The following is a 22587-nucleotide window of genomic DNA, read 5'->3' as shown; positions in this document are numbered from 1 at the left end:
ATCTAATTACCGATTTTGCAATAGTAATCCCTTACTTTACTCATTACTTGAAAAAAGTAATCAGATTACAGTAACGCGTTACAAGTAACGCGTTACTGCCCATCTCTGCTCTTGAGTAGTGAGGTGTGTGAAAGAGGAATAAACTAAGCAAAACCACAATCCCTTCCACAGACCTAATTAAGTTATTTTCAGTCTGCCTAAACAAGCAGTGAGTGAAAGTGGAAAACAGCAAGCTCCCAAAAGGGATATTAATTATGACCTTGCTGCTAATAAACCTGTTCATGCAGTGGCATGAACAGGTTTATTAGCAGTTTCTAAGTGGTGTCTTATGGTTTCTTAGTGCCTTCTTATAGTACAAAAAACTTAAATTAATATTTAAAGTGGTTGTAAAAAGAAAGTTTTTCATATTAAGACAAAATAAAAACATTATCTAGTCCTTACCAGGTCCTAAAAGATGGTAAATACAACCAAAGATGAACAAGAACACAACACATATCACACTGCGCAATTATTTAACAAAAACTAAGCCAAAATGCAGAAGCATTGAAGTCTACCCATGATTCAATGACAGTGTTGAAGAAGTCTATTGGTTTGTTCCGATACAACACAGATATGACAACACTTCTAAACAAGTCGTACTTGTTCACACTTTTTCTACTTCTACAGTCACTCACTTAAACATTTAACATGCTAACTGAGGCCTGCAGACTGCAGAGGTGTAGCTCTGGAGTTTTTTGTAATTCTGAACATCGTACAGTCTGCCCTTGGGGTGAAATTTCTGGTACGTCCACTCCTGGCAAAATTGGTGCCTGGGAAGATTGAATGTTTTCCACTTGTGAATAGTGTTTCTCACTGTAGAATGATAGACTTCAAATTGTTTGGAAATGGCCTTCTAACAGTTCCCAGATTGATGTGCAGCAACAATTACCGCTCTAAGATCATTGCTGACACACTCGAATGCCCCAGACCTGCAAACTGAACAAACCTCTGCTTTTACAGAGGTGCTCGCACCCTGATGATCAGTTAATCACATGCATTTGATTATCAGGCTGCTATTCGCCCTCTGAATTCCTATGGAAGCAGTTATGGGGTACTTATGCTGCTTCTGCATTTTGTTTTTTGTTAAATAAATAATCAGACAGTGTAACACGCAATGTTTTATTTTTCATCAGAGGTCACATTTACCCAATTTTAAGACTTGCTGAGGATCAGAATGTTTTTTTAATGTCCTGATAGGTCAAACTTTTCAAATGAGAACCAAGCCAAAGAAATATTATGTGTGTACCACTGTGATGCTGGTGGCTTCCTCACTAAATGGCAGATTTTTGACGTCCTTCAATGTGAATGCAGTGGATTGTTTTGTCAGTTGGTTGTTACAACTACAGAATCCAAACGGCATCTTTACAACAATTCTGCAATGTCTTAAAAGTGGATTTTTAAAACAGATATTAATGGAAAAGTTATTTCTGAGGACAAAAGAGATTAAAATAAATACACTGCAGTGCATATGTGAAGCTTCTGTTCTGTGTAAAAAAATAAACCCAAGTCTCCGCCAACAGTTTTATCAAAGGTTATTTTTAAGGACACGAACAACAGCTACACTTTACCAGGAGAAAATATTTTGACACCGTGCTCAGGGAGCCCCGAAATCAGTTAAAACAGACGTCACTCGGGTCTCTAACAGGGATACTCGCTAACATTAGAACAAGGCTGAGCTGCTGGCTGCATGTTGCAAGAGAAAACGTCAACTCGTTTAAAGAGCTCCCTTCAAAAAATTGCCATTTGCAAACTGATGACATTTTACACAAATGCAGCAGAAACAATGTCCCAGCAGAGAAGCGAAAACTTTTCTCGGCTCTTTCATTTCGGAGTCACATTGATCTAACCCCCATACCTCCCCTCCCTCCCCGACTTCGAGTTACACAAGTACTGACACCATCCAGATCCAAAGAAAATATAAGCAACCAGTAGATCATAGATTTCCTTCTTGTCACTGCATAACTGAAAGATGCCAGATATGAGCCCAGCCACCTTCCCAGCCACATGGCCCCTGTCGCTCTGTGGTGACAGTTTGTTCTTTTGAGGTAATCTTCAAAATGTGCTTGTCATCTTCGATGGTAGGAACATGGTGCTTCTCCTCGAGGGAGGGAAATAGAAATAATGGGCAGAGGAAAAAAACTATGTAATCCTCTCACCAGTCTATATACAGGAGCAAATTGAGTAAGTGCTTAAGTGTATGTCATGCTACTCCAATAAAGGACCACATCAGACCTGCTTCTAGGTCTGATGTGCAGATACCTGCTTCTAACATTTGACACAACTTTAATTTAAATCTCTGTAATCTTACAGCCGTATCAAAGCACACGGGCGGCCCGGATCCTCGAGTGGCTCAATTGAACCTTGAGAACAATATACACTCCAAAACTAATCTGCCAGTGATATCTTTGGCTACTATTCTGAGGCATCTTTAATGAACACGACTCATTTTCAGTAATGGGGGCCTATATAATTGAGTGACAAAAAGGGAGACCGCGTTTGATACCGAACAATTCCTCAGCTCCAATTATACAGATCTGTCTGATCTTTTGCCAGGAATAAAAATAGATGATGTTGGAGACACCCAGGCTAGGATGTTAATGAGGAAGAAATGACTCTTTTGGTGTTTGAAATTATTTATTAGTGTTTAAATATATACCTTAGGTACCGCCTACACTGATGAAATACACTAGAAAGGTGAGATTTTCCTACACAACCAATTGTGGAGCTGAATATAGAACAACTTGGAAGTGTCTTCCACTTGTCTTATTTCTCTTCACACTCCCGCATTTTCTTCTCCTTGACTGGAACAATGCCTTTGACACGCTGGATCTCTGCTTTTCCTTCTCCGGTTCGACTTACCTTTGCTGCCTGTTAAATGTCTTCCTTTTCTCATTCATTTCTCCCCCCTCTCCATCTCATCTGCTTCCTTTCCTTCACTTTCACTCGCCTGTTGTTTGCCAATATGTTGTCTTGTTGCTTAAATTTGTTCAAGGATCAGATGTTTGCTGTCACCGGGGATTCAACTGGATTCTGCTGCCACCGGAAGGATGGCCTGCCTAATCACTGTGCCATCCTGACAATTGCTAGCAAAGTTGAAAGGTGGTTTTTTTGTTAATCCTTGACTTTCTTGTTTGCAGGGTACTTTAGAAGACTGCCAGCTGATCTGACTAAAATATTTTTGGCCAGTAGTTCCTGGATTGATCTGGGATTTCCATTTGCTGTTTCCTAACAATAACAAGCAGCACTTTCTGTATGACAGCTGAGGTGCAGTAGTGCGTGTATGCAGTAATACACCATGTACCCCACTCTGCACAGGGGGATTTAGTTTATACTTGCTTCAAAACAACCACAGATATGTATCAGTGCGTATCTTGCAGGGTAAAGCTGCAGTCAATTACATTAAAGTCTTTTATGCAGTCTGTGGTGCTTCCTGCACAAGGATTTTTGTTCTCTGACTTCAGCCTTCAAAGCGGTGACCATCACCAGGTAGCATTACAAACTAGTCTGGGTAAAACTGCATCGAGTCTGGGGAAAAGCTGAAAAATGTGAATGGAAAAGGTCACGGTTAAGCCCAAACCTGATTTAGAATGGAGTGGACACGAAGAAACGCGGCGACAGCGATTGGTTATCTCTGATTGGTAAATATTACTCTTACTGAATATTACTTATCGTAAAACATAACAATCGAGAATATTAGTTATGACTCAAAAACTCATAAAACGGGGTTCCAGTGATGCCAAACAGCTGGAGTTTCTGTGGTGGCAAAAATGCCTCACTGATACTCTGAATTTAGAAATAGTACAAAAAAACTATAAAAATTATCTTTTTTTTTTTTTGAGCTATTCAACTCCAAAAGTTCTCGTTAAGTTTTGAAATCTGTTATGAAGTCTACCTCTTTATAAGCATACCCTCTCAGCGGCCGCTCCATCTGGGCTATTGTAGGCTGAGTACACACCTGGCAGCTCCTTGTTATCACCTGCTACGAGGTATTCAACAGCCCGCTATTGTGAGCGATCCAGCTGGCTATATAAGAGAAACTCAACAAATCAAATATTTTGTCACGTCGCTAAAAAGTTCAGCTTTTATGCTCACGCCTCCTTCTGCCACTTGTTCTCTGTCTTGCTTTTATAACGAGGCAGTGTGGCTTTTAATTGTATTTGAGGGGAGAGAGAGAGGTTGCATGTGAACCAAAGCATGCTGAGTAATTTAAACTCACAGATGGACGTGTCTTGCGGTGACAGAACCCCTTCGTCATATCTTTTCAGTTTGTCCACTGATGGGGTGTTAAATGGGCGCGGTCATCCATTAGCTGTGCTCCCCAAATGGGAGACTGACAACATCAGCCTTTTGAAACTATTTCAACAGAAGTAGTAGAATACATTAAAGCCCTCGGACACTCCTTTGGCAGCACGTGGATGTTTTTAGATGCAACACCACACTGGCTGAAAAAAAAAAGTGTCCTATGACTGGAGGGGAAGTCAGCCAAAATAACATACGGCTGTCACTGAAATATTTACAGTCAGCTCCCATTGGAAGTTTAGGTTTTAACAAAGACACTGAAAATGAAACAGAAATGCCATTTTTTCATCACCTGATTTGAGAGTTTGAATCACTGGAATTTCATAGATTCATGCCTAAAGTGCGCATCACTACAATATAAACTATTTTAGGGACAAGGCGTAGCCTGGGAAGCTCAACATGGTCTCACATTTAAAACCTATTAAAATAAATGGCAAGCTGAATAGAGTGGAGAGACCATGTGCAGCACTATTTTTTATTTGGCTTCCAGTGGCTGTTTGTCTTGTTTGGAGGAGAAAATCTTGCAGGAAGTGGGACGGATGCTTTACTTTTACAGCGGAGACACTGTGTCTTGCTAGTCTTATTCATTTAGAGATGTCACTTTGGAGAGTCTTGTTAAACTTCAGCTTCTCCTTTTGTCAACTGGTGCAACGACTGGGATGAATGTGTGCCAACTAATACAGGAAAGCAAATCAGCAGTCGGTCATCCACTGACTCATGGAGGCAAGGTGTAGAGATACCTCGATGTCTTCGTCAACATGAGATGGGCTCAGAATGAGACACATTAGAGTATGAGATGCACATAACAAACAGCTGGAACTACAGACGCTGTCTCTACACCCTGATACACTCACGCCAGAATAGGGAAAGTCTTCTGCACTCGCTCCAGATGTGGAAGGTTAGGATGACATTATATTGAAGGAAATGTTTGAAATACTAAGGCCTCAGGCTACGAGATAAGGCCTCTCTGGGAAAGGCATACAATGTAAGAATAAGTAAGAAGACAACACATTTACTTCAGGTTATTGCTTTATCCATGTGTGTCATCTATCGTAAAAAAAAAAACCATTTATATTCTGCAAAAATATGCCTCCGTGTTGAAGTGTAAAAGTTGGTGTATTGGAAAAGAATTATTCAAACTGCAGTGGAAGAGACTTCAGAAATAAATCATTATAATGTGCCGTACACCAAACAGGTGGCTTAAATGTCCACCAGGTGTAGCTTTAACGTCACTGCAAAGACAAAGAAAGCACGAATGAAACAGAAATGTCATTAGCTAACAAGATATTCTCGGAAAACTGAGACTATGGTGTTAGCTAATGTTAGGCATCATACAGAAACAAAAGATTTTTTTATATTTAAACTATATATCCTGGGTAGAAAAATACTTTGTGATAGCTTAACAAGCTACATCATACAGCGCATTTTTCCCCTTTCATCCAGCTGACAAACATGATAAAATAGGCTTTGCATTTAACACACAGTGTCTTCAAAAGTATTTACCCTCTTCCTGATTTTTTTTGTTTTTTGCACATTTTTCACATTTCTATGTTTCCAGTTACAGATTTTAATATCAGACAACTATAACCTGAGTAAATACAAAACAAAGTTTTTAAATAACGATTTCATTTATTAAGAGGGAAAAACCTCTCCATATACCCGACCCTGTAAGTAATAGCCCTGCCTGCTGAATCACGAATTAATTCCATTGTTTTTGAGAGCTGAGTTTAAGTTAACTAACCATACCCTGGCCTGATTACTGCCAGACTTTTTAAATCAAGAAATCACTTAAATAAAACGCGTCTGACAAAGTGAAGCAGATTAAAAGATCTCAACGTGTAATGCACCATGCCAAAAACTAAAGAAACAGCTGAGAAATAAAGTCTGGAAAGAGTTACTGATGGAACCATGAAATCTGCTCTCTACCAGAAAATCCTGAAGGACAATGTCCAACCATCAGTTCACCCCCTGAAGATCAAGCACACCCAATTTTTGCAGCAGGACAATGATCCAAAACGCACCAACAAGTCCACCTTTGAATGGCTCAGAACAAACAAAAGGAAGGTTTTGGAGTGGCCTAGTCAAAATCCAGACAGAAATCCAATTGAGATACTTTGGCATGACCTAAACGGGCCATTCATGCTCAAAAATGTGGCTAAATTAAAGAGTGATCTGAAAGACTTGCCAACTATTTCAAATGCCTGTGGATAGCTTTGTTCCCTTAATACTTGAAATCATTATATAATCAGCTGCATTTTATATTTACTCAGGTTATCTTTTTTTTGATGATGATCTGAAACAGGTAAGTGTGACAAATATCTAAAAAACTAAGAAATTCAGAAGAGAGCAAATATTTTTTCATGGCATTAAATACCAGCCATTTCTGAGGGCTCAGTCCACAGATTATGTCTATATATTTATTCTAGAGTAGTGTTGCATGATTTACAGTTCCAAATAATCCTTATTTATATCCGATGGGCGTCGGTGCATTCCCACTAGGGCTGAACGATTATGGAAAATAATCTAATTGCGATTTTTTGCCCCAATATTGCGATTGCGATGCGATATGCGATTATTTTTTAAGGTCTTTGTCTTCTGTATTATTAAACAAAGACAAGCAATACATCATATAGTATGGCCAATACTATATTACATTAATTTTAAACTGTTCTTTCCTGGAAGACAGACCTCTGTTATGATGACATGAGGTGATGCATGAATTGATGACTGACATTTTTATTTAACTTCTTCAATCACAACAGTATATTTGAACATACACAATAGTTTATTTTTAGCTTACAAACATCTGAGCATAAAGTGCTGACAAGGAACCCTGGTGTAAACATTAAAATGAAAGTCAGTACAATGTGCAGATTGCAGAAATATACATAAAAAAAATCAGTGGCTTTACCACACTCAGTTTTTCGACATCTGTGAACTACTAGACAGTCATTCAATTAAAAAATAATATTAAATAAATAAAACTAATAAATAAAAAATACACACATCTTACTGATCTCTGCAGTCAGTAACATTACACATAAAGTGCAAACATAATAGCAATTGTATAAACACACACACAAACACGCCTTTAAAGTTTAAAGGCGTGAAATTGGACGGTTCTGATTAGCGTCACCGCTGTCTCGGTGGAGTTTAATAAACTCGGCCGTCTGCTTCTTGCTATCTAAAATATAACCAGACACTGGTGTAAATTCTCGACTGTCTCATACTTCTGTTTAATAAGTTTTCTGTTTGACGTTTAGTCAGCTGTGTGAAAACCAAGGAGGAACCCACCCGGGGGATTAATAAAGTTTTATTTTATCTAATCTAATAACTTTAATCTCAGCCAAACCGATTTACTCACGAACAAACAAAACACTGAAAAAAGCCCAACAATAACATTTTTAGGTTGTCTAAGTGACTTATATATTACGTTTAACCCGAGCAGCGAAACTCCGCGGTGATCTGAAAATGATGTGCCGGGAGTTGTGCCGTTCTCGGCCGCATCAGTAATCCTCGAGCTCCCGGCTAGCTCTCGAGCTGGTGGGTAGCAGACGCCCCTGAAAACGTCGAAGCACTTTTGCAAATATGGGATATCTTGATAAACCGAGCAGATATTTGATGTTTACACAACTACTTTCTCGCCTGAAAATATGTTAAAAGTTTATTTTGTGACCCAGAAAGATTAGTATGAGTAATTTTAAAACTTAGTAGCGGCCGCCATTGCTGGAAACTGGAGTTTGGCTGGGCCGCGCTATGAATTCTGGGATATGGTAGTAATTTGGACAGCCTTATAATCGCAGTATAATCGCAGCCTTTGCGGTTAGAAAATTGCACTTGATCATGTCGCGATATTATCGCAAATGCGATATATCGTTCAGCCCTAATTCCCACAGCTCCTTCATTGTCTGAATCGAGTTGTTTTCAGCTCCTCTCCCTTTAAGCCAACTTGTTCTAATTGGCTGCAACTGCAAACTGCAAGATTCAAAACTCAATTTTAAAGCCAAATGTTTGATACTTGTACAGTTTTAAATAGGTCTGGACATTATTAGATGTGTTTGTTGTATCTGGCTCTTTGCATCACATTAACACTTCAAATATTTGGAAGGTTTCCTTCACTTGATGTCTGTAAGCAGTAATTGCATACTGGTTCAAAGTGACTGACAGCCTAAAGAGCTGTGTTTGCTGAATGACATCCTCGGCGATAATGTACCATGACAGAGGTTGTAAAGATTATTTATTAAAGGATCTTGCAAACTATGTAATTAAAAATACTGACAGGCCTCCCCATTGCCCTCTCACAGGAACACGAAAACCGAAAAAAGAGAAAAAAAAAACACTGACACACAAAGTTGATTTCTCGCCCACTCTCAAATATATAACCTGTTTATAGCACTGTCTTGGTGATATTTCAAGACACACAGAATCTCCTGCTGTTTCAGCTTTTGGCTTGTCACATTTCATTATACTGTGTGGGCATGTGTGTATATGTGTTCATGCTTTCATAGCACAGGAACATTTAAGGAAGTGCCTTTGATGTCCAGCTCAGTCCCTTGTGTATGATTGGCTCTGACAGGGTAGCGAGCACTTCTCGGACTTCTGTGTGATTGGCTGGCTGACACAGTTTTGCCTGAAATTTATCGAAACGCATCTTGAGGCAATCCCACACATCCATAAAATCCGCGTCATCAGTAGCTATGTCCCTTTTTCTTTAGGATTCATCTCAGTTTTCTAAGCGCACACCAGGTTCTCAGCATTTTCAGTAATTACTTTCACTGCACACAAAAAAAGATACGACAGACACCTTTGAGAGAGATAGCTGAGAAAAGAGAGAGAGAGAGAGAGAGAGGCAGGAAAAAGATGCATAAAAAAAACATCCCCCCCCCCCCCCCCGCCCCCCCCACAAAAGTGATCTGTCACAACTTTTTTCGTCTATCCTCACAGCTCCTTCATGATTTACTTTGTTTTCTTCTCAGAACTGTCTTCTAAATTAGAAACAGGCAGATACCCCATGAGGACAGGGAATTCATTACTTTTCTGACACAACATATCTGCATTAATTATGTGCCAGGAGGGAAGAGCAACCCATCATTATTTTAGATATTTGGCAAATAATGTAATCCAGTGTAAAAACAAAGAAAGAGGAAGAAGCCTGAATCATGACAGTGTATTTAAAATGCTTCTAAATTCGTTAACCATCATATTAGTCACGTGGATGCTCTTTCATTTTTTTTCCCATCGACTCACAATTTGTTAAGCCTTGTGTTGTCTGAATAATGAGCATTCTGCTTTCACCCCACACGTATGTGGTTTACAGTGCTAACGGTAGCTTGGTCACTCTTAAAACAATGGCTGCTTGAATTAAGACATTGACAGCTGAGGACAGTCTCACATCTAACCCGTAACTACTATACACGGGCTCAGAGACCAGTTAGCAAACACAAAAACTCCTTGCAATTGCTTTGGTCATTAGCATATTGCTGTGGTTTGCATGAACAATAGCGACTAGTCTGCAAATACTAGCAAACTACTTAAGTTTTACTCCTTGTGGTTTCACTGCAAGCTTTAGTGAAACTTGAAAAAGTGCAATTTAAACCTTCGTTCATATTCAAGGTGCAAGTTTCACTGTGAAAGCGAATAGTCTCCATTTCTGGTTTGCATCGCACATTTCACAGTTTCACTAAAGCTTGGCAAGTAGTTTGCTAGTGTTTGCTGACTATTCAGCATTTTCCTTACAGACTACGGGTGACGATTGCAACCATGTAGTGACCAAAGCAATTGTAAGGAGCTCTTAGCAACTTATTTGACAATAGCAACTAGCAGTAACCTCTAGCAAGCACAACAGGTCAAGGATTATACACTCTTCCCTAGCAACTGGCAGTTACCAGAGTCAATGACTGGTCTCTAGGCCTGTATGAATGGGGCTTTAGCAATTAATTTTACAGTGATTGTCAGCAACTTTCAGCAACCACTCACAGCCAGTCAGCAATTGGTTGCTAACTTGGCTGATACCTTCAAGGGCAGCATTTTTAACTGTTTAATTTTATAAGAGAAAAGCTTGTTCGAAGAGAATTGTAAATTTATTGCTACATCACCATCTCTCATTTCAACATTACCGACTGTTCATGGTGTGTGTATTATATTTATTATCAGGTAGAAAGAGAAGGTCAACAGATGCAACAGTGTGGGGAAAACAGCAGATATGCAGATAAGAAAGTGTAAATTGTTGTACCTGTCATAATCTCCATTGCAGAGTGCTCGTACTGGGATGGTAAAAGGCTGCCACACTGGATTTAATGTGTTCTTCACCACCTCTGTTTTGTGGCAGATAGTAAACCTAGAGAAGGAGAACAAATGTTATCAAATATATTCAAGAAAACAGTGAAATAAAATTTGTCCTTTGTTGCTTACACAAGCCAGAGAGAAATACAAAACTATGCAGGGAAGAAGCAGGTAATGTAGGAGATGGGCAAAACAATAAAGAAAATCTTGCAGTCTTAAATAGGGCTAGGCCAGTCTCACATATTTTAGACCATAACAAATAATTTTATATTTTGTCTAGCTTTTTAATTCCCTATCTTTGACCGCAGGTGAGACTATGATATGCTAATGGATTCCTTTGATATCTAAAATTTTTGCAGTCAAAAAAAACCTCCTAAAAAGCAACAACGTATCAGTTTTAATCCTGCCTTTTTACCCAAAGGCCTGGATTACTCATGCACTACTAATTGCCTCAAGCCTTTCAGACCCCTGTGACTCATTTAACCATGAGCCTCTAACTTTTACCTCCTCTGGCCACCAACATGTAGCATGCCTATGGGGATTGGTTTCCCAAGCTGTTAACATAAAGAGAAAAATGCATGAAAAAAAACTCCAACTAGACTAACACAACACTTGGTAAAGCATCTGTTGGCAGATAGCGCTGACTCCGTGACAATTGCAAAGCCCTCTGGGAGGCTAAACAGCACTCTGGGAAAGCGTGAGGAGATAGGAGAGTCTTGTGCATCCCTACGTGAATTGCCTCAGAAACTGTTTTTCCTATTGGTTTAAAAGGCAGGTGCAGATGCAGTGTTTTTCTTTATCTGTTCATTTTATGCTTCTTACATTAATTGCCTCTTTTTCCAATTTGCTCTCCTGGAGTGTTTTATGTAAGGCATAGTCCTGGGAGTTGTGGTTGTGGTGTGAACTGGATAGATGCCTCTGTACACAGCTTTCTGGGGTGTACGCACCTCATGACCCACTCCAGCTCCTCTCTAATAATCATATTTAGCTGTTTTTGTCTGTACTGTTCCACTAAATGTTGTGCATTTCAATCATGGACTTAACATGGCAAATGCAGCACCTTTGAATTAGACCACCGCACCAAGACTGGAGCTCCATGGATTATGTCTCAGGAGCCTTCCTCAAACGCTTCCCAATGCAAGACAAAATCACAAGCAGCACTCACGTTCCATCCTCGTTGCTTCTGTAGAAAACCATGAAAGGGTCCGACTTGCCAAAGAAGTCCTTTTTGTCCAGCTTGTTGGCACAAAACTGCATGGTGCCACTATCCTGTAGGGATGCATGGGAATGTTCATCGTTAGTTCTTTGTGATTTTATTCATGGTGGCCTATTTCTGATCTTGCTTCCTACTTCTCCACTTTTATCTTCACAGCTTGCAGGAGGGCAACAGATGGATGCAGCTGTTTGTGCATCACACAATAGGATACTGAATACTGAATGATGAAAAAGCATCTTTTCATTTCACGTTTTCTGACATACTGTAGTTTGTGTAGTTGTGTATATTTTTTACAGTGACAGTCAGACATCTGGACTGCCAGTGTTATTGTCCTTTCTGTGCTTTTTTGTTGTTGTTGTTGTTGTTGTTGTTTTTTAAACATTACTAAAGACATCAAAACTGTGCGTCTGATAGCAGCTTTGCAGATTCTTGGCTTTCCCTCAACCAGCTTCTTGAGGTCGTTTCCTGGAGCTTTCCCGACAGTCTTAAAGGAATTCACACTTAATGGTGAGGACTTGTTGGCTAAATAAAATGTCAACAGTGTCACCAGGAAAGACCATCACACCTCCTTTTGCACTGGGAATCGCACATGCCGATACCATCTGTTCACACAGCAGTTAAAATATGACCTTCAACATCTGCTTCCTCTTTTTCCAAATCCAAAGTGCCACTGTTGAGTCTGATGTGAGGGTATGACTGCAGGAAAAAACTGGCACATCAGCTTACAGGTTGAATTTCAAACCACTGATTGAAATAGTTTTCAAATTAAAAGTTCACATACAATCTTCCCTGATAAATGCAGATTTTTCTGTATCTACTTTTAGGAAAATCTGACATTTTTGTCTGACATTCATGGAAATATAGAAAATCTCACAAATTTAGAAAAAAATGCATTTTGCATCTATGTATTCATTACTGACATATACAGTAGTCACAGCTACTGGGGTTTTCAATGTATATTCAATTTAAATTTAAATCTTTCAATCGATTCCATTTGCAGACTCATAAATAATGTTGTGAAATCATAACTTGTAATTGTAATTTTATTATGCTGTCTGAAAAGTTATTTCTTGTAAATTGAGTGCTTAAATAAAGATTAAATAAAAAAAAAAAAAAATTAACAATATTCAGCTTTTGCGTTAGTTTTATGTGGGCCCTGTGATGGACTGGCTGTCTGGGTCCGGTGTGCACTCCACCTGCGGGATACACCAGAACTCTCTGAACCCTGAAATGGACAAGTGATTAAGAAAATGACTGGCTGGGCAGCTGAGTGCATGGATGGACAGACGGATGGAGACTTTGGTAGATTTTCAAATGTGAAATTTAATGGCTTTGGACTTTTTCATACTGACATTTCACATAGACATAAGACACCATCTAATTGCTGAAGATCAGCAAAAATTAGCTTCAGTGGGAGTCTAAAAGAGTTAGGACTCACTGTCTGTCCACTACATTCTCACACATACATGCGCTCATGCATGTCAGAATTCTCGACACTGCTGCTGAAAAGACAAAAAGCTTATTTCTTGAGGTATAGTATAATATTTTGGCAAAATACTTTCCATTTATTTATACGAGGAATGGATTTAGACATATGACTATCTAATGCTTTAGTCTGCGTAGTGTAAATGTCACCTGCTTATATGGTCTCGCTCTGTCAAGCTCTGGCACTCGGCCCAGAGTCCACTCCAGCTTTATCTATAAACACGACCTAATGATCCACTACGCGCACGTGTGTGTGCGCGTGCAGATATTGTAATCAATGTACCGTATCCATCTAGTAGCAGTCTTGCTAAAATTAGTGTCATCTGCTTACCAAGTCTAATTCTAGCATGAGTAATAGTCATCAAGTTAACGTCTTCTGATACCTGTCACAGCATCTGGAATGTGTCAGGTTCATTTCGGCCTCAGAGGAACACCAGACAGAAAGTATGCTTTGAGCTTGGGGCTTTGGTTTGTCTAATATGTTCTGAGAAAGGTTGGATGCACTTACAGGGGCCTTTTATGCTTTTCCATCAGAATTTCATATTAAATTGAAACATGTTAAAAGGAATTCCTGTGAGCCAAGAGTTCAGGCTTTCGATTTGAACCTTTCTTGTTTACACGGCCACATAAAGTCAGACTTTGACTTATAAGATCACACGGATAACTTCCAATAATATGAACAGAGCAAGTGCTGTTAAAAACAGTTTTATTGGAACTTAATGAAAACATTTACGCTGAAACGTATTGTTATTGTTGGCAGTTAACCAGTTAATGGAATTCTTATGCTTACACCCTAGCATATCTCTAAGAGAGATTACCTGTGAGGGTGGGTGACCTACGGCTATTGTGGATAAACAAAGATAAACAAAGACCACAAAAAAAACATTATACACCACAAATAAATCAGAGGCCAGCAGCAGATGCTGTGAGATTAATTCTTACTGCAAAACAGCTCGTATTCTTCATCTGTAGTACTCCCACTTTCTCTAACAAATGGGCCTGATTTTGCATTTTCTCCCACTGCTGTTTATCATGAAATGTAGCGCTTTTTAAAGCTCCAAATATAAATCACTGGTCCGCTGTTTAGCATTGTAGTACTACTTGTTTACTGCGGCCGGTCCGTGTTCTGGGCTCTCCCTGTGTGCGGAGATGGGGACTGACAGAGATGGGGCCTGACTGATCTCTGGCACATGAGCTGTAGCTAATCTCTGAAACACAGTGGGTTCATTACAGTACATTTAGATGCTATAACAGTATATTGCTGTTGTTGTCAGAGCCTCGGGCCTTCCACTGGGCAGCCATGGCGCCACTAATGATAGCTTAATAGCTTTTTAATGTTGCAGCTTGCACCTCATGTTTGGTCATGTGCCGAGTGGCAAATCAGCAAAAGAATGTGTGTGAGATTGTAGATGTGACAGGCCGGGTTTGGGAGTGAGGGCTTGAGTGTCTTTATACACAAATGCATTTTAATTCCAGTTTGCATGTTGCTACAGTGTCCTCTCACTATTTTTATCAGACACGGGCAGGCACACTGCAGCGCACTCAAGAAAACATCACATCCAATCCAGCAGCCAGTGAGGAACTTTATCTGTATTCTGCCCTCAGCCTGACGGACACACGCACACTACATGACTGGCGTTTGACACAGACCTCCTACATTGAGCTTACTCGCTCACTCACTTTCAATCTCTTAAAAAAACAGTCTTTTAATCCTGAGGGAGAGTGCTGATACCCACACTGCTTACTGATTGATGCACAAGCATATGTATGAGTATGAATGTGAGAAGTAGAATTTCTCTTTCGCTGTAGCAACAGATTTTATTTCATCTCTGGCTCTTTCTTTCATCCCATCCCTGGATACTCGATGAATATTTTCCATTTCAACAAGTGCCTGACTTCAACAAGTTTCTTACTGCTCGTGAAACCGCTCGAGCTCTCGATTCATACTGCCCTCGGCTGAAGCATACTTGCATTTTTAAACCTCTGAAGGCGCATACTGCAGCAAAAGTGTGTCCGTGCACCTTATAAAAAATTATTAATAAACTGGCCATAGGCTACAGGACCACAGACAGAAATTTAGATCAGTTCCAGGGCACTAGGTAAGCCTGAATGGTCACACTAAATTAATTCAATCAATAATTTTTAACAACAGTCCATTTTCTGCTTTACAACACTTTCCCAACCCACTAACTGCAAGCATGTGTGTGCCCATGCATACTGCATAAAGATAATCAAAAAATACACAAATCCTTGGGCACCTCTGCACCACTTCAGCTGCTGCAGCTACTTTAAATCACTTCCTTTAATTCCTGCTCTGGATTCTTCAAGTTAAGATGCATAATAGATCTAATCCATTGTATCAAAACAGCAACCCTTTGATTTGCCCTTTTCATGACCAGCAAGCTACTGGTCATGCTCCGCTCCTGATGTGCTACCTCTGGGTTTTGTGCAGACTCTTTCACTGCTGTTTGCTTTCTGGATTTTTTTCCAGACACCAGATTCTCATCAGTAGCAAAAATATTTACATGAATCACTTTCAGGCAGAACTTGATGTTTGTTCTCTGCACAGTTTTGAGGTCCTCCAGGGTTTGTCCTAAAAGTAGCAGGAAAGGTGGAGGCAGTGTAGATGTCCACATGGAGACAACTTTGAAGGAGATTTTGGCCTAAATGTTTGGCTGCTATCGCCTGTGAGGAAGATAGCATTCAAAACTTGTCCCCTGCTTCCTTCAAAGATTTTTAATCTGTGTCCAGTAAAATGAAATGCATAAAAAATAAAGACTGAAATAGTAAATATAAACCCTCAACAGAGTTTGAGGAATTTGTAAGTTAAGTTTCAATAACAGATGCAAGGGTGTACTAAATCAAAGATATTCTCCTGATAAAGGTTGTTAAACTGCTCCCAGAAATCCAGTTAAAACTGCAGTCTGGGATTTGCGTGGTTTATTTTACACATCTGCTACAGAGTATCGACAGCAAGCTTTCAAGCAGTTTAGCAGTTGTTTGGTCCTGAAGGCGTTTTAGGGATCCAGCTGCAACCTGACAATTTGTGTTCATCTAACCCTCAGTAAAGTCCTCTAAATATAGCTGAAGTTGCCTCACAACCAATACCGACCTTGTCATGTTGCCCACAGCTTCTTTAGACCATCTAAAAATGCTGTAATAAAACATTTAACAATAAATAGACAGCAGATCATATTTTTTTACTGTTCTATTAATATAAATGTTAATGTAAAGTAATAGCAATGCGTGTGTATGAGTGTGTGTATGTGTGTGGGTGGTTGGGTGTGTAGCAGTGTTGCTGCTACTTTGAGTCAGCAAGTAAAGACACACCAAATCTGCGAGGAGTTTACAGGCACATAAAAGCATTTATGATGACAGCATGTAGAGGATATTAAATATGCATCTGCTTCTGCCTCATTAACACTCTGAGCCACAAACATGCACACTTTTGCACTCCTGCTTTGTGATCAACAGCCCTTTGCTAATATGGAGAGAATGGCAGTATCAATATTTAGCTAGAGGGACAAAGACTAGGTAGAGACACATTCACACCCTCAGGGGGGAATAAGGACTGTTTGTGTCAGAGCAGAAACAGTTACTGACACATGAATTACGAAAAAAAGAAGACAAATAGGCAAATGTATACTATAAACTAATTTATTAGAAACACATAGGCCTGAATTAGTGTTAGGCAGTGTGTTGTTGGGGTTTAATGCAGAAAAAAAAAAGAAAAAGGGGCAATCAGCGAATTCATTAAATTCCCAATTGATGAGTCTGAGAGGAAATAGTGAGTCAAAGGTGGGCTTAGTGGGCTAGTATGTTGTCCTTCTGTTTTCAGTGATGTATGAGAGCACAGATTTATGATCATTACATGATCATATTGATTGTCCAGTCATTATAAACTGTGACAGTTATTACACAAACCCACTTAACCCACTTCCTAAGTTTGACATCATCTGGGTCCAAACTCTTCTTCAGTTTCCAAACTCAAGCAAACACTGTGGCATCACTAAGAATTTAGATTAACCCAATCTTTTAATTTCCAACACAGTGATGAGTGTTGCTGCTCTCCCAGGTATACTAAAGTTTAACATCCAAGCATCCATGAAGAAAGAGGATTTAGGAAGTTTAATGGGCTTAGAAGTTAGCAGCAAGTTAGCTCGCTAGTTTCAAATATAAAGATGGAATGATATAAAATGGTATATATACCATATATCATAGTTACAGTGATATGCATAAACAGCAGCAATGATTGCAGGGTATTGAAGTTAGGCTAGCTGGTAAATAATTTATAATAATCGTATTCTACCTGGTTGCTAGCTACCGAGCTACTGTTAGGATAATATAATCACAGTAGAACAGCAAAGATGGAGGATGACTATTAATGTTTTTCCCCTCAGTAAAAGTCAGTGTGAGGGTTCCTGATGAGCAGAGACAAATGCTGAAAACGGACCGTCCACAACACGAGGTTAGTCACTAACATGCTGCTGCGTGGTTTGAATTACTCACTCTGAAAAATACCTGATCCTAAGCTTCATGTCCTCACTGAAATGGTTAGCATCAGAGTGATTATTTTCTGAATCTTTTAAATATTTGGTGCCTGGTAAACTGTGAACACATGGGCTGTAGTTCCATCATAAGCTTTTAAAAACTGAGCTTAAAAATGTGCAGCACATGATTATTGCTAATAAAAAGTCAGACAGGCCAACAGTGATCACTGATTACTTTTATGGGCTTGTTTATTATATTAAATAAAATAAGATAGAATTACAACACAAACAAGAGCCTCAGTGAACGCAGTAGGAGGTTGGACCCGGAAGCAACGTTGATCACAAGTGAACAGCTAATATCTTACTTTCCTCTGTTCTTGCTTGATTTATAGCTGCAATAAATCTGAATTTGTGGTCTATGTTTTCATGAAGGTTCGTAGAATTTAATAAGTTTACCAAACAGTGTACATGAGGGGAATTATGCAGAAGCAATTTCTCCTCCACACACAAAGCATCTTCTAACGTCCCCATTCCCAGCCGCTCCAGGTTTTTCCTCCTTTCTACGTTTCAATACTGTATTTTCCATTTTCCATTTGTTCTCTGCTCACGCTGATCGAAAACCTGTTCAACTTAGCTCCACACCAAATGTTCTGAAGGCTGCCCTTCAGATGTACTGTACAATCTGAAGTGGAATGTAGAGGCATCAAAGAAGATTTTAAAAGAGAAAAATGGAAGCACGGCAAGTGGAAGCGACCAGACGAGGAGGCTGCCATTCGGATTTAGGAAACTGCTCTGCTCAGATGAAAATGTTTCGTCCTCATCACAATGACAGAAAGATCAATCAGAATCAAAGAAGCAAAAAAGACATATATATCGAGGCCTGTCAGAAAGCAAATTAAGTTCCTGGCTGTTACACATGCACAGAGTAAACATCTGTACTCTTAGTAAGGAAACTTCTCCACTGGCTGTTTTGGTCAATCACACAGATGGCAAAATAGTCGGGCAGGCAGTTAAATTTAAGCAATTAAAGCAAAATGAAAATCCTCACGGGGATCTATCAGCTTTTAATGTGGTGGAAGTTTCTCTTAAAGCAAGAGCAAATATAGAGATGCTGGGGGCAAAACCAAGCTTCTGTGCTCCCACTTTGTGAAGAAAGAGTTGCCTTATTGCCAGTGGGATTCAGTGATATAGTACATGTACTGGAAGAGATTAGGTGGTCAGTGTTACCATGAGGATACTGTGTACATCCAGAACTGTGTGCAAGAAAAGTCAGCACAATACCAAGCGAAAATACAGCCGCTAGATTTGGAGGGGGAGCGGCCACGTTGTCAGAAATCCTGCAGGATTTAGGATCCCCGAAACATTTGAAATTTGCATGAAGCCATAACCACCCCTGCAAATTGGTTGCTTCGGGTGTGTTGATAGCGTCAGCAAGTGGGTGTTAATCAAAATTACGTGACCTAATATTTTTAAATTTACCATGTTTAGATAGCAGCAAGAACTTTTAATAACCAGCACACAGAGTTGGTGAAATGTTTCAGTATACTCAGATTGATTACTTTGCTCCATGGCTCATAAACTTGATTAAATAGGAGAACAGTCTTGTCTTTAATTGCTAGCTCCGTTTCATAAGCTCTCATGGTATTTTGTCCATATGCTTCAGATTTATCAAAGTCAATCTTTGTGGAAATCAGAGAGATAGATAATAGAACATATTTTAATCGGGGTTGCATTTGTTTTGTTTTCGTTTTATTTTTAATATATTAGCCTTTGTGTAATCAATAATAATTCAATCAGGGTAATACAACATGGAACCTTTCTGGCAATACCTATTTTGTTTATCTAAAAGTTGCATATGAAGACGCGGAGCTTCTGAGAAAGCGTTAATAATGGGTAAAAGAAATGAATCACCACATTAAAGAACACATCTTCAACCATTCCATGTTTTTCTTTAATTTTCTTTTTCACATTTAAAGCTTAATGATTTCATCCCCGAAAGCCAGTGTAACCCATAAGGTCTAGTGATATAGACTAATTGCATCCGTAGACCATACAAAATGTAGAGAGACGATGTTTCAGTGGGTTAACATTAATTTTTTGGCATGAGCCAGCTCTGGTCTACAGCATTGCCAACTGAGGGGTGAAGATATCTTTTTTCGCTGTCTTTGATCTACACTTAAAAGTCTGCTACTGGCATGATCACGGTGGAGTAAGAAACCTTATACTGAGAGATAAAATGTAGGGGAACACACTTTGATTCATTTTGCACATGCTGGGTATGTGCAAACATTACTTGACCCTGGTAAAGCATAATAATAATTATGTTGTGGCAGTAGGTCGAAATAAAGAAAGGTTATAATAAAGTTCCACCCTGAAATTGAGATTATCACACACTAGGTAGGAAACTCAAACATTTTGATTGGATAGCCCATGAGCTTATAGGCTGCAAGAGACATATTAACAAAAAAAGCAGTAATTAAGAGGTCCATAAGGGGTTGTTAATAATGCTGATTTGCAAAAAGAGAACAGAGGTTGAGGGCCACAAAGGTAAATGTGGAGCCACATGCTACATTGCATTACATCCCAGTATAACGTTTTGCTGTTATTCATCATCTCAAGAGACTCTATACACACGGCCCCTTTGCAGGACCCCAGACTGTATCTTTAATGTACTTGTATTTCTTCTAATATCTATATAAGAACTACAGAAACTACAGTGAAACATTGTAAAGCTTTTCCAAAGTTACTTGATCTTTGCAGTACTTTTATTGTTGTTGCAGCACTTTACGTATGCAAATGAGGCTGATAAAGTTTAATCATTTATGCGAACAGATGTATTAAAACTTCCTGCTGTAGACTGTGTAAGCAAAAAGACTTTAAAGAAATACTGGCCCACCACACGCTCGCTTCTACTGGGACTACATCATAAATAGAAAGTGGTAATAACGCCAGCGCATTAATACTTAATTTATGTTAACCTCTTAAACCTTGCCAGACCCACCAGCGAGGCCATCATTACAAAGTCATGTTCACAAAATCCAGTGAACTGTACTCAGGTCAAGACGTTGTTGTCTTTCCAGGGATAGCAAATGTCTAAATTATAGAAGAAACATAGAGAGAGAGAGAGAAATTTTAAACAGTCGTCACACAGACGTGGTGAAGAAGGTACGTGATATATAGTAGAGTTTACAAGTTGTTTGATTTTTAGGTTTAGTTACAGGAATAGGCATTTTATTATTAAAAATTCTGTTGTCTATGGCTGAAGACAAGGTTAAAAGAGCTGTAAGAGTGAAAAACTTTAAATAGTATAGTCTATATAGTGTAGTACTATATACATTTGCCTCACAATCAAAAAGATCCCTGGTTTGATACCAGGAGGAGACACAACTGTCTCAGGGGTTGCGTTGGGAAGGGCATCTGGCGTAAAAAATAGAATGTGAGGTGACCTATTTTGACTAACTTTGAGTATAGTTCTTGACTGATCTAAAAGTGTCTGTAAAGCTCTCTAGGATAGCTCAGCATTAGTAGATTTTTTTTTTCGCACTTTCTATTACAGATGAGTAATAATGTAATAGTGGAGTAAACAGACTAGAAAGTTATTACCACTTCATTACAAAAGTAATAGAAAAGTCATAAAAGTGTTGAGAAACTACCACATGTTTCCTGGACCTTGTTTTTATAGGTTATTAATGTGGCCTTAAATAGAAACAGGCACTTTGGTGCCCTGATTGTTGGTTATTACACAGAAATTATCAGGTAATATAACTTCTGTTTATCAGGTGTTTTCAGGTAATAAGCCACAACATTAAACATACATATTGTTACCTTCAAACAAAGACTAATACTGGGGACAAAAGAATAATTTCAGCATTATGGTAATTTTATCATCATATTTTCAATTAACATAAAACAAAATTAACTTATTTATTATAAGGTTACTACCACAGATTATTATATATACTGTATATATTAAAAAACAGATTTTGCCATTTTATTGCTAGCAGGTTATTATATTGTTACTATACCTTTACTATATTATTACCAATTTGTTTTGCCTTATGCACATACATTTGCTTCCACATTATTATGCCCAGTTTCTGCCCTGTTACTTACAAGTTACCCGGTTACATCAAGGTCAATGTGATATTGCTCTGGCACAATGTTGATTTGAGAGAATTACATGGATACCAGTTTGGTGGCTAGCACAAACTTGCTAAATCCATATTATTACATTTTTGTTTCCACGTAATCACCCCACTATTACCACATTATTACCTAGCTGCGATAGAAAGTGCGGCTGATATTTTTACACTGGGTCATTTACTATATGTGACCCTCTTCACATACAAACTCCAGCCTGTTACCTAAAATGTAACAAAACATTTTGCACAATGCTTCTAATATGAGTACCGACTGCAGTTGGTGAACAAATGTGTGAAAGAGACAGTATACAAATGTGTTGTATGTGTGTGTTTATGCATGTGCATCCCACAGGCTGCAGGGGACAAGGTCAGGCAGGACGGCATTTTAATTAACCATCACTCAGTCTCACACTATCATCAGCCAAGCAGTTTTTATAGCTAAGAGCTGGTATACACCAGGCGTGAAATAACCCTATATTGATTAATTTCAGTGCCTTTGTGACTGTTTCTATCTGTTTGATTGTGTCTTTTTCTCTCATCTAGACACACTCTGTACACGCAGAAATGTCTGTTTCATCATCTTATCACTGCTTGTTTGATCTTTCATTTTCATTGTGCCATTTTTTCTTTCCCT

The 22587-nt window shown here is 39.0% G+C and overlaps 1 protein-coding gene across 3 annotated transcripts in view; it reads right to left on the bottom strand.

Moving 5' to 3' along the window:
- cpne5b (copine Vb) overlaps window positions 1-22587 on the bottom strand; it is a 140294-nt gene that overhangs the window by 21483 nt on the left and 96224 nt on the right. For all 3 annotated transcript variants that reach the window (XM_076883912.1, XM_076883913.1, XM_076883914.1), the window contains 2 exons: window positions 11786-11889; window positions 10571-10675 (listed from right to left, as the gene is read on the bottom strand). In XM_076883912.1, coding sequence (XP_076740027.1) covers window positions 10571-10675; window positions 11786-11889 — 209 coding nt within the window. The remainder of the gene's footprint in view (window positions 1-10570; window positions 10676-11785; window positions 11890-22587) is intronic.

Source organism: Maylandia zebra, linkage group LG5, assembly GCF_041146795.1.
Source record: "Maylandia zebra isolate NMK-2024a linkage group LG5, Mzebra_GT3a, whole genome shotgun sequence".
Classification (NCBI taxonomy): Eukaryota; Metazoa; Chordata; class Actinopteri; order Cichliformes; family Cichlidae; genus Maylandia; species Maylandia zebra.
Note: the sequence above shows the minus strand (reverse complement) of the source record. Positions and strands in the feature narration are given on the sequence as shown.